Consider the following 12659-nt stretch of genomic DNA (forward strand, 5'->3'; position numbering starts at 1 on the left):
CATCATCCATCTGCTCTTTAATTTCAGATATTCAATACCATTTATTCTTGAACATGACCACCACAAACCCACTTTAGCTGAGTCGTAGAAACAGGGGTATTTTTTGTCAATGAGATCCATGAGCATTGGCAACAGTAGGATCGAACTCCTATTGCTCAAATATTTAGGACGACATGTCAAATCGGGCATATCTATACATGTAGATGAAGTACTAGGACATCAAAAAATATTACTTGCCTGCTTTGGAATCCAAATTGACAGACAAGCGTTGCTTATCTGGCATGTAATTTCTAAAGAACAGATAATCACACTGACCATTCCACTCCTTATTGGTAAAAGTCTGACACTGAAAGTCACATTTTATACATCGAAGTTGATCACACGAAAACTTGTATCCCATTTTATCAGTTGCATTTCCAAGTGTTGGGCTCGTACATCTGCTGATATATTTCACAATCAATAATGTATTGTTACTGTAATAACTAGGAGTTTAAAATCAAATAACTTGCCTGGCTCTTCCCAACAACTGCGAGCTTCCAAGTTTTTTTGACAGAATACTATTTTGACAGTCTTGATCCGACTCTGATAGAATAGGTGTTGAACAGACTTTTGATGTTGGATATGTTACATCTTCCAATTCAACCAGCAGCTGATCCAAATCATCCGGCTATGAGTATCCAAATAAAAGCTGCATTAGCTCTAGCATATGAGTTTACCCTATTTGGTAGATGGATATTCAAAGTACTTCTCCAACGCGTAGTCCAGGCCAAGATGGACGTGACACTGTTTGGTTTGGAGTAGATGTTGGTATAATGGTAGGCTCTTTGCAAGTTTTAAGCAGCTTTGAAGACCCATCTTTGGTTTGAATGGGCTTATTTGCCGTCCTAGAGTATCCAACTGTTATTGTCCGACCATTCAAAAACAAACTGCCGACTACAAACTACCGAGTCTATTCAGGTATTGGCTGGTGCGCTACCAAGAAATAACTTACTTTGATGGTTTTGAGATTGGCATATCTAATTCAGCCAACAGATCTTCCAAATCAGTATTGGCACCCTGAGCAGCACACATGCTGCGGTATAATTTACAAAATTTGGAATTCAAGTTTGGTGTAAAAATATTCGGCTTGAAAGTATGAATCAAAATCATGTATTTTAAATTGGTAGGATATTCAGCTAGCGCCAATGCTTAAATTTCTCCATATGCAAAGAATCAAGCCAACACAGACAGGGAAACATGATAAGCATTCATTTGAACGACAATCAATGGAGTGAGTAAAGTAAAAAGTTGAAGACGCTGTAAAACATCAGCGATTAGGGGGCAGACAATCAAACATCCGCAAGCGTTTAAACTTCGCGAATCTATAGTGTATAGCAAAAAGTCGATGGTGTTAGTAAAAACTGGAATCTATTCAAGCAATTAAAAGCTATACCTTTTGAGGCTGGAACACAATCTTTTTTGACTTGAGATGGCTCCACTTGAATCGCTTCCACCAAATTGCAAAACAAAGAATAGTCGAAGCAATGGCAATGGTCTTGAGACCCATCTTTTTACGCTGATCGTGCTCTGGATAAGAAGACCATGTAAGGAACGTAGTGACATCCTTGGCAAGTTGAGAGGCGTTGTTGGGAGTACCATCTTCGTAATCAACAACCTCGTCGTAGATGGAGCGAGCCATGCCAATGGCACCACCTGGGAAGTATGGGTTGTAGTGAAGACCCTCGCGCATAGAAATACCCGCAGGAGGTTCGCAGTATCCAAGCAACAAGGACATGATATAGTCCTGTTTTAGAATTCAGGTTCGATACATGAAAAAAGATGTTAATCAAAAGTAGATCTGCATCAAGATGGTAGCAGATCAAATGCAGTTGTTGAAAGTAAACCGACTTACAGCATCACCATGACGAGCACGGACAATACATGAAAGATCAGGAGGATAGGAACCAGCGTTAGCTACACGAGCAGACTCTTCGTTAGGGTATGGTCGAGGCATAGGGTCAGTCAGCTAATGTATAAATATTGCATTAGAGTGGGAAAACAGTCAACATAAAAAGTTTAAATTGCATGAATCCAGATGATTAGTGCACAGTACTGAATAGAAAAGCCAAATGACAATCAATAAAAGCATTACCTTTCCAGGACGCATATAGTACTCTCCTTTGTCATCTGGACCATCCTTGTATTCGTATTCAGCAGCCATTTCTTTGGCTTCGTTTTCAGTGTGGGTAACACCGACCAAGTTACGCCAATAGATGTAGTCCATGGAATGGCATGCAGCACAGATCTCACGATAGACTTGGTAACCACGACGCAGACTAGATGATTGATGCAAGTGAATATAAAAATGTCAGTGCCCAGATCACAAGACATCATCTGCAACAGATTGCCCAGCAATCTCATTGGTAGATCAACCCAGTCCTATTGACTTTAGTGTACTGCTCAAAGCAAACACTAGGACATGGTTGAACAGTAAGGGCAAGTCACAGCAGTCAAGAGTCCATTGAAAGAGCAAGACATGTAAAATTTTGCTACAGCAGGCCGAGACGCAGCCTTGAATCAAACATTCACTTACGAAGCATGGTCGAATGTTGTCCACCAATAGTTTGTTTCCCAAGGCCAGTGAGGAGCATGCAGACCAGCGTCAGCAGTAGAGAATGCATGAGCCTCAAGAATAGGCAGTTCGATGCCAAATTCATGTGCTTTGTGCTTGAGAGCAGTCATAGCTGACGCGGCGGTTTGAGCCAGAGGATCAATGTGTTTATCAGTCAGAACAAAGGTAGAAATACCAACACCCAGAACAGCCGAGGCAGCAGCAGCCTTTGCAAACCACCATGCAGACTCAGCATTGGACTTTCCAAAGGCACCGCCAGTAGAAGACAGTCTAGTGAATGGCATGGTTTTTAAGGGCATGCATGGTGCAGGAGTGCGCATGGCAGCACGGACACCAAGTCCAAAGTTGGCACGACGCAGCATGACTAAATACAAAGCTGGTTTAGATTGAGGCAATCTATAAGTAGAGTCTTGGTGCAGAAGCAGTGTCTGCGTAAGCAAGCAGTATAGATGGTAAAGCAATTCAACCTCACCTGTATGATGGTTGTAGGAAAAAAGAAAAACATGATTTCCATACAAAACTGCAGATCAGCCTTACAGTTCAAGTCTTTCATTTATTATCAATTCATTTGTCAATCAACTTTATTATTATGCTTTTTCTTGGCGTCTCTTTATACGAAACTGTGGAAACCATGTTCGTTGACCTGTGTTTCCCTTTGTTGGCTGCGAGTTGATGCCATGCACGCTTTGTCCTGCATAGCTAGCTTCATTGCATTCTGTTTCAAAGCATGATCGAGGAACAGTTGGTGGTTCGTTTTTTGTGCGGATATCTAAAGTATCCACTAACGGGCTGCTTGCCATTCCTTGGGCTGCATTGTTATAGGCTACTGCCTCGTTTTGGGTATATGCGCGTCCATGCGTCGCTCTATATGTTGGCCGTGCTGCAGTATACATATCAGGCATGATCTCCTTGGATTGTGGATCAGTAAAGGTACTCGTTGTAGCAACTCGTCTTCTAAAGATACGCGTCAGTAATGGTTGAGTGACTGGTACATCTATTGGACTGATCGACTCTGCGGGTTTAATCTGATTGTTTCCAAACATTCCTCCAGTCTTTGGATAATGTGGACTTGAAATCGACTTTGAAGGCGAGGCGGATATACTTGGAAAGACCTCAGATTGGGTCGATTGTGATGTAGATCCTGGAGACGCTGTTTTGCTTTGGAAAGTGCTAGGACTATGACGTCCAAAGTTGTGCAGCAAACGTTTCCACCATATTCGGTTTTTATCGTGTACTGTATTATCAAACTCTTCAGAAATCTCCAGTATACTCGATTCATCGCCTAGCATTATCATCGAATTGGTAGTGCCTGATGCACAGTTGGTGTCTTGATCCTGACAAAACACGTTGTTGCTGGACGACGCATTGTTTTGTGTTGAAAGACTCTCACTGTCCTTGGTTTGATTCTCTGATGTGGCTTGTGTAGATGCTTGACGCCATTCTGCCTCCATTTGTTGCTGGCGTTCAGGAATCCTTTCTTTCAGCATGTTCATAAGATGACAACCAGCATCACATACATTTGCTGAAAGAACACGATTCACTAGTTCCATTTGAATAGCTGCAGTAGATTCCTTAGAAACTGGGTCAACTGTAGTCGCTGGTCGTGTGCGATATCCTTGATTGACCCATGGATGTTGTAAAACATGCTCAAGAGTAGCGCGCTTTCGTGGTATCACCGTCAACATAGAAGTAATCAAATTCTCTGCACTTTCAGATACGTAGTTTGGAAAAGTGATTTTTCCAGCACGAACACGTGAAGCGAGTAGTCTAAAAGTGGGACCGTCAAATGGAAGCGATCCAGTAATCATACCATATAAACAAACCTAGAGTGTATCAACATTAACGAAATCAAGTTAGTTTGTATGTATAGCCACAACCTATTGATTGAACTATTGCCAGCACAATCACTTACACCAAGTGACCATATATCCACTTCTGGTCCATGATATGGCTTGTTGTCATAGATCTCGGGAGCAGCATAGCACGGACTTCCACAATTAGTCAAAAGCATGTCTTTTTCTGTATGAAAGGTTGCAAATCCAAAATCAAGAAGCTTGACCATTCCTGTTTTTTCATTGTATCTGATATTTTCCAGCTTGATATCACGATGAACTACATAGTTGCGATGAGCATAGTCTAAATTGTGGTTCAAATCATTATTTTAGAAAGTAATTCATCATTTCAAAGGGTTCATCACTAGAAAAATAAAAATTACCAATTGCAGAAAGAACCTGTCGAAATATACCACGAGCAGGAGTTTCTTTGATTCGGCCACATCGTGTAATATAATCAACTAGATCTTCTCCAACAATATGCTCAAAAAAGCAATAAAAGTGGTTTTCTCCCAAAACAGCAGAATGAAGTTTTACAATATTTGGATGATCTAGCATTGCTCCAAGTGCAGCTTCACGAATCATGTAGAGTTCACGCTTGTATATTTTACCAAGTGCATCAGAGCCTAGCGAGTGTAGATCTGACTCTGTTACTGTTTCACCAGAGGACATTTTGGGTCGACGCACTGCCTTGACAACGCACTGTCATTTCCACATGGTACATTCAAGCACAATTGATACGAATCCAAAACAAACCATTTAAAGATCAGCAATTCATCGTAACCTAAAACCTTATTTGAATCCGAATTTTCAATGCAGTCATTACCTTTTCTCCTGTGACAATATTTTCAGCCAATTTGACCTTTCCAGAGCTTCCTTCACCAATGGTTTTGCCAAGTGACCAATCTCCAATATATTTTCTGCCTGTTGGTACAAATGGATGCGGTGGCAAGGGTGGAGGCTGTTTGGGTGCGACATGGCCAGAAGTAGTGTCAGACTTGGAGATATATTTAATTGATGTAGCAGCCGTATTTTGCGGGTCGACCACAATCTCTTTATCAAGCTTTGTATCAATCCTTAAAGGGGTACGAGCACCAGACACGCTTTTGGTAGGAGCAATAGTATTAATGGTATCTTCCACTGCAGAAGCAACACGAGGGGTATAGTATCTACTGCAAGGTGCAATGGATTTGGGCTGTGCTGGTTTAGACACATTAGACTCATGAACAGGCTGAATGTGAGATTGCAACGAAGTAGCAGCGATCAGAGTATTTTGATCAAACCGAGATGGTATATTAGTTTCTGTTGAAGACTGGGCTGCAGGTGAGATATTTTGCGCTTGTAGACTATTGGTGCAGGAAATATATGAAGACAATGCATCTGGAGCCATTTCAATTGCGGTGGACGGACTTGCACTATGCATCTCATCAAGTACTGTAGTCAACCATCCCTTTTCCACGACTGTGGCAGATGAATCTGTATGTTTCATGACCTCAGTATCACCTCGTTGATCCTGTGAAGCGGATGAATTTAAAATCTCTGCTGCCTGCTGACCGTCAGAAAAAGTCAAAGTATTTTCATTCACGGATTGCTCGGGAGCATATAGACTAAACGAGCGGGCACACACATGCTCGACCGAGTTTGGAACAGGAGGAATAATTACAGCCAATACATTGGTACGAGTATGCAACGGCAGTGTTGGTGATGCTACCGTAGCATGGGTATAAATAGGCGCGCTACTTTTATTTGACGGTTCTAGTAAAACAGCACCATCGTTTGCTTTATGTTGATGCCTTGCTCGCATATTCACTAGATTTTCTGGCGTGGCGTAGGCAGTCATATTGGAGACACTTTTTATATCGAAATTTTGATGTTGCAGAGTGTCCGTCACGGTGTTTTTGTGAAGCTTAAATACCCTCGAGGAAGAGCTTGCCATTATCAGCTGAAAAAGTATATATTAGGGGTTGTTCAAGGCAAGTAAAGAGTATTTGAGTAGAAAAGACTAGTTTTGATGGTAGTTTAGTAAAATGTTGGATTTGGACCAAGTCAGGACAATGAGATATGTTATAAGGATTCAGGCTCACAGTGGATAAGACGAGTTGTTTGTCTAACAAATGTGGGGTGAACCATTCGCGTCTAAATGCGAGTGGAGCTTGTTTGCCCACTGTTTGAAGTAGTGCCTGGGTACGGTTCGGGCCAGATCCATGACAGATATTGATCAAACACCTGATATCAAACCTCATTTTGGAGATAAGAAACAATAGATGAGCATCTATGCTTTCAACACAAAGAACGATGCCCTTGCATCCACAGTAAATACAGGCTGAGTGCAAAATGGGCAGTATACGTATCTATCACTCACAATGGCCCTTGTTGGAATGCATTTATACTTGTGCCATCCAAATCAAGTGTATTACTGCTAAACAAACACTAGTATCTACTCGCTTGTTTGACCGCCAACACTGGCAATTATCATAATCAAACCAGGTTTGAATTGGGGCCTATCCTATTTATTATGTTCTCAACATTTGTTTGAATGCAAGGTCAGCATGAATCTAGGTGACAAGCGTGCATTGTCCAGGGCCAGACTGGATGATCTATTGATGGCAACTTGAACTTTTCTGTCGTTCAATCAACACAAAGTCATGATATAGCTAGAAACATAATTTTATGGCCAAATAAAAATGAACCAGCCATATTAATTTATAAAACATGCTGTCATGGTTTAATTTATTGCAAATGATCATCACTAACGTCCAACTCGGACATGTTAAATACCAAATCATCTTCTTCATCCAAATGTTCGCTGGGTTTACGTCCAAGTCCTGCAGAACGTAGGCGCTGCCAATAAAGGCGGTGTGGATGGTGCTCTGACTGGGTATGCACTTCATCTGGTGATGTGATTGTGTCAGAATGGATTTGGGTTTCTTGTTTGGTATCTTTGGCTGTGGAGGACTGGGGAACAATTGATGACTCTGCTTGCTGAGTATGCTCGGCATAATGATGATATCGAAATGGTGCAATGTCGGATGGCAAGGAAAGCCTAAATGGGTGATCAACACTCGTCGAGAAATTCAAAGACGTGCTTGCTCTCGACTCCAATCTGGTGGGATGCTTTGTAGTATCATTTGAATCATGAGAGGCTCTTACATGGCGTGAAGTCGGAACGATGTCTACTGCCAAGCTGCTCGATTTCTGTTGGTGGGATATAATAGGAACTTGCCGATTTTTGAACGGGCTAAATCTAAATGATGGATCTATGCTAACTTGTCTAGACAATAAAGATAAAGGCTCACTCGACGATGGTGCATCTACACCTGAAACCACGGGGACAAATGCATCAGAAGTAGGTGCTGCCTTTTGGATAAAAGGAGTCAATTGAGACGATGGCCTAAAAGTAGAGAATGAGCTGTTGTTTTGAACTTGAGATATACTAGAAGTAGCTGATAGTGGGGCCGCGCCGTCACTCATAAATAATGGAGTTTGTTGAAATATGCTATTTGTCGTAGATGTACCCGAAAATGGCTCACGCAAAGATGACGTCATTTGAACCGATGGTTTATCTACAAAATCCACCGCAGTAGCCCTAATGTATGGCTGTTTATCACCAATATCTTTGAGAAAGCTTTGCTGGAATAATGCAATATGGGACTCTGGCTCCTTCAAAGAATCGGGGTTTTGTCCATAAGAGAAACCTATTTTTTCTTTTTGTGGAGATCGAACAGGATCAAGTGAAAGTGAAAAAGGTCGGTCCAAGTTGAAGAATTCTTTTTGTGGTGGTATGTCTTGGTCAGTCTTTGAGAATTTAAGAAAATTGTCCTCAGATTCTTCTTTAATTGGCGATGAATTGAACGGCTTATCTTGACAAAAATGGGCTTTTGATTGGTGTGGAGTGTCAAGACCAGATGTGGGCAGTGCAGCAGCATTTTTAATCGGAGAACAAGTATCAGAGCAATCTGATGGTAATACATGAGTAATATCCTTGCATGGATTTTGAAGAGACGCACCCATTTCCGGATTATGATTCACTGCAGATAAAGGCAAAATCGAATCAGTAAAGCTTGCGTTCAATTCCTTCATCATCTTAAAATGATCCAGAGCATTCTAAGCACAATGTGTAGCCAGTGTTAAAACATGTTTTTAGTCAAAGTGGCTATATTGAATAATGGTGCCAAATCTAAAAGTTGGTAAATACCTTTGATCTAGCACGGCGAGCAGCTACAGACACTTGAGTATTGTTTTGCTGTAAAATACTACTAGAGGACATGTGTACATCTCCAATCAGCCCGTATTTTAAATTACTGTTACTTCGAACAAGTACATTGTCACCAATCGAGTTTGTCGAGGTATTGCTAAACAGTGGGTTATTAATGCTGTTTCTTCGTAACAGTTCGCTCAGGTTATCGCTAGAAGGCTAGTTGACAGATTAAGATTCAAATATAAAAATGTTAAACGTGCATTAAGCTATTAAAAATACAACATTCGATTTAATAAACACTTGCCATATCTGCTGAATTAAAAAGCATCATTGGTGGAGGAGACAATTTGTATGATCTTAATACTGGATGCACTAGTTGAGACGATGGTGAAAAAATAAGTGGAGGCGGAGGAGCAAAACTCTGTAATGAACCAGAATCCAACCGGTTAGGAGGTACAAATGGTAGTGTAAATGATGGTCGGCGTATCAACTCCAGATTTGATTGACCCTGCAAAATTTGAAAAAAGTTGTATATCTTAGTTTACATGCTCAAGCAAACAACAATATTAAATAGTTTTTAGAGTTCAAAGTTGTGCAAATCACCTGCTGTGGAGTCTGTTTACTGTCTAGACTTTGGGTAGGAAATCCTTGCTGATTTAGCTGAACTTCACGAAACGCGCATGGAGTGTGAAACGTAGGCTTTTGTTTTGTAATATCAAATGGTGGACTTGCTGTGCTTGGTAAAAGCCGGGATGCTGAGTCGAGAGTTTCTGTGAAGGTGTTATTAATTAAGAAAGGCGGCGGTTCATCAGGAAGAAATGCTGAATGCAGTCTTTTTTGATTTCGTAGCGCAGATATTTCATATGGAGGTGTAAAAACCACATACTTTTTTCGCTCTCCTGAAATTGAAAGTCGAGAGTTGCTTCGAGTCGCATGCAATTCTTCGTGTGCTGAAGAAACATGACTATGTTGTGTGTCGTCAATCTGACTATTTAAGTTGGAGCTGCCCGTGTCTCGCCGTTTATCATGGGAGAATCTGCTGCTTGTGCCAGAATCAAGACTTCCATAGTAAGGAGTATGTGTAAAAGGCTGATAGTGTAGTGGCTGGTTGGATATTGAAACCTTTTTTGCAGACTGTGTATACATTCGATCTACTGTGTTTGGATCTCCTATTGATGCTGGAGTTCTACCAGAACTTCCGTGTGAATTCGATGCCAATGAATCATTTTCATGATGTGGGTTGAATTCTGAGGGAGTAGAAAAGAATCCTTCTTCAATATCTCCATATTGATCTCCAAGAATGTGTTCTATATTCCCAAGCGAAAATTCACATTCTGCTCGGTATGTTACATGAAGGCTGATTACTCTATATTTTAAATTAGCGCAGGTGGAAAAGTTTACATAAAATATAAGCACTCGCATAGTTGAGTTCAACTGCACATTTGAAATGCCAATCCAATTTATCAAATGTATGGCTTACCCAAGTGGAGTTTCAATTCCTGAAAAAGTATGTTCCACTAGTCCCTTACGCATATCATTGTTCACATGCAATACATCTATTACAAAGAATCAAAACATGCGCGGTCACTATAATGGTAAAAATTCAAAGGTAGAAATAGAATCCAATAATCCCAACTTACCGAGACCGACATCATCAAAAAAGACGGTTCTTGTCGTTGATATGCGATACATGATTGCAAAAGGGGTGTTTTTGATGGACCGAAGTTTACGACATAGATTGTAGGCTGGCATGAGACGTAGCATACTATATAGCGATCGAAAAAATACAATTGATTTTTTATAAACAACTGGCAGATCGGGTGGGTTTGCAGGAGCATTTCGCCTAAAATTCAAATCAAGAGTCAATTAGCATTGATAAAAACAGATTATATAGTTTAAACTCGAAAAACTGCTTACGAAACAGAAAGCTGCCATGACTCGAGAATGATTTTAGTTTTTCTGATTGTACGCCCTGCAGTATCAGTGCCAGTCAAAAACTCCTTGCCAATACGTAGTCGCTTTTGAGATGCCTTGTTTTTTAGCAGTAGATTGTGCGATGGAGGCAAGTCGCCAATATCAAGGTAAATCTGAATAGTCAACGGATGTGACTGAACTCCGCCAGTTGAATGCAGCTTCCAGAATCGCATTTCTTCCCGTATAGGCTCGACATCGTCCATTTCCAAATTGAACTACATGTCCAGGATAAATTCACATGGGATCGGATATGAAACCGTGTTAGTAGATAAGCATAAGCGTCTATCTACAGGCAGAGCCTATTTTATTCTATATTGTACTAGATTAAACATGGATGATTTCTTACCCACTTGTTAGGCTTTCGGGGCTTTGAGGGCAGGGAATTGGGTTGAGTAGATGAACTTCTGGCAGAATGACTATCTCTTGAAGCTCTAGATGGATTATCAACTGCTGCAGCGTCCATGTATGGGTAAGCAGGGTCAGATGTAGGATATGCACCAGTATCAACTGTGCCCTGTACATCGGCATTATTAACAGGACATACACTATCGAGAGTATTGAAGCTCGGGCCATCTGCATGCCGAGCCAAACGAGAAACATCAGTCAGTCGGGATTGAACAATCACTTGGGCAGTCTTTGAGAGGAAGTTGAGGACCAGCTGGTCGGCCTTGGTGGCCTTTGGAGATGATGACGACACTGCCGAACTTGACAAGTCTGCATTCCGTTGCTGGTCACTACTGGTGCGATGCTGATGCATTGGCAAAACAGCTCTTGCGAGATGGTATAGTTTAAGATTGTTCCAATGGATGTGGTAAAGACTGAAATGCCTGAATGACGAACCTTTACTATTCAACTGCTCGCAAATCAATGCGTAGATATCGGCTAAACTAATCGAGTGACGGTATCAAAACTATCCGACTTATTGGGCAATCTTGCTATAAAATATTCCAGACTCTTGTTGTATTGATATCTAGTGTAATAAACTGCAATCCATTGATTCGTGTATTATTTGTATGTGGATGGTCATGATTAATTATAAAACTATAATTAAAACCCTTGCAGATTCATTTCAAATGTCAATAGTGAAATGATCATCCGTCACCATCACTGTGCGCATAAAATAGCATAATTCTTTACCAGTGGGACTAGTAAAAGATGACAACATTGACAAATTCCAAGTTGGTCAGAATATCTCTTGATCACGACGGATGACAATAGACATGAAAACGGAGAAATAGAATCAGAAATTATCAGTATTTGTCATCCCGAGTGTTGTTGCCTTGCAAATATCGGTAGATTGCTCATCTATTGATTGAATCGTAGGAGCATCTATCGCTCGTATTTTCTGCATCGCAACAATATCCTAAAACTCATGTGTTCGCGTTCAAGACAGATTGCAACTATTCCATACCAATCACTCAATGTTTGGTTATGAGAAAGGAGAACTGAAATGTGGATGCTACTTTAAACCGTTGTTCAGATTTATAAAAAAACAGAGGACACAGTGCTGTCCAGTAAATTTGATATCAGCCATTTCATGAGACTGGCGGTTTATTATATATTTTGGCACCTTTATTTATTAGTTTCATTTTACGCGAGTATGGCAGTAAAAATCTAAAAAGTTTGCGACAGCTACAATAAAGAAACAAAGTATAGATCCTACGTTAATGATGAGACAATCCAAGCGGTGGAGTCGCGATGGGTTGATATCAGCAATGGTCTACTACACAAGCCAACCGGCACAATACAACAGCACGCCTAATGTATCCTGTAATCATGTCGTCTAGTTGCATTATCACACTTCTTCCACAAAATCCGAGTTACATGATACACATCTCATCAAGGTTCCATCGGTATATAATTGAGTTGGAAGCTTAAAATCAAAAGTGGTTGTTAATAAAACGGAGTGGGTTCATTAAATGCTAATAGAATAAAACTAACCTGGCAATGATGACACCAAAATGAACGGGTTGTGGAGCCATTAGAAGAGCTTGACAGTTGTGTAAATGAAGCTTGTTGTCTTGTTGCTACAAGTTCATTGGTG

At 40.7% G+C, this 12659-nt stretch overlaps 4 protein-coding genes across 4 annotated transcripts; all 4 read right to left on the minus strand.

Moving 5' to 3' along the window:
• Positions 1-736: 736 nt before the first annotated feature.
• BATDEDRAFT_85232 (uncharacterized protein) lies at positions 737-1071 on the minus strand (the record flags this gene model as incomplete). The annotated part of the gene is made up of 2 exons (XM_006676387.1): positions 737-884; positions 992-1071. 2 exons carry the CDS (start codon positions 1069-1071, stop codon positions 737-739), a joined length of 228 nt encoding a protein of 75 aa, XP_006676450.1.
• A 355-nt stretch (positions 1072-1426) lies between these two features.
• On the minus strand, positions 1427-2721 carry BATDEDRAFT_9227 (ubiquinol--cytochrome-c reductase catalytic subunit CYT1; the record flags this gene model as incomplete). The annotated part of the gene is made up of 4 exons (XM_006675031.1): positions 1427-1783; positions 1892-2005; positions 2132-2315; positions 2573-2721. 4 exons carry the CDS (start codon positions 2719-2721, stop codon positions 1427-1429), a joined length of 804 nt encoding a protein of 267 aa, XP_006675094.1.
• Positions 2722-4233: 1512 nt separating this feature from the next.
• On the minus strand, positions 4234-5362 carry BATDEDRAFT_3367 (uncharacterized protein; the record flags this gene model as incomplete). The annotated part of the gene is made up of 4 exons (XM_006674837.1): positions 4234-4434; positions 4524-4747; positions 4827-5088; positions 5270-5362. Coding segments are annotated over 4 exons (780 nt in total), but the record flags the coding sequence as incomplete, so codon positions are not given.
• Positions 5363-7173: 1811 nt separating this feature from the next.
• On the minus strand, positions 7174-11372 carry BATDEDRAFT_22524 (uncharacterized protein; the record flags this gene model as incomplete). The annotated part of the gene is made up of 8 exons (XM_006675522.1): positions 7174-8547; positions 8639-8857; positions 9006-9149; positions 9245-10007; positions 10122-10197; positions 10282-10484; positions 10559-10830; positions 10962-11372. 8 exons carry the CDS (start codon positions 11370-11372, stop codon positions 7174-7176), a joined length of 3462 nt encoding a protein of 1153 aa, XP_006675585.1.
• Between the last annotated feature and the right edge of the window lie 1287 nt (positions 11373-12659).

Source organism: Batrachochytrium dendrobatidis (assembly GCF_000203795.2).
Source record: "Batrachochytrium dendrobatidis JAM81 unplaced genomic scaffold BATDEscaffold_1, whole genome shotgun sequence".
In the NCBI taxonomy this organism is placed as follows: Eukaryota; Fungi; Chytridiomycota; class Chytridiomycetes; order Rhizophydiales; genus Batrachochytrium; species Batrachochytrium dendrobatidis.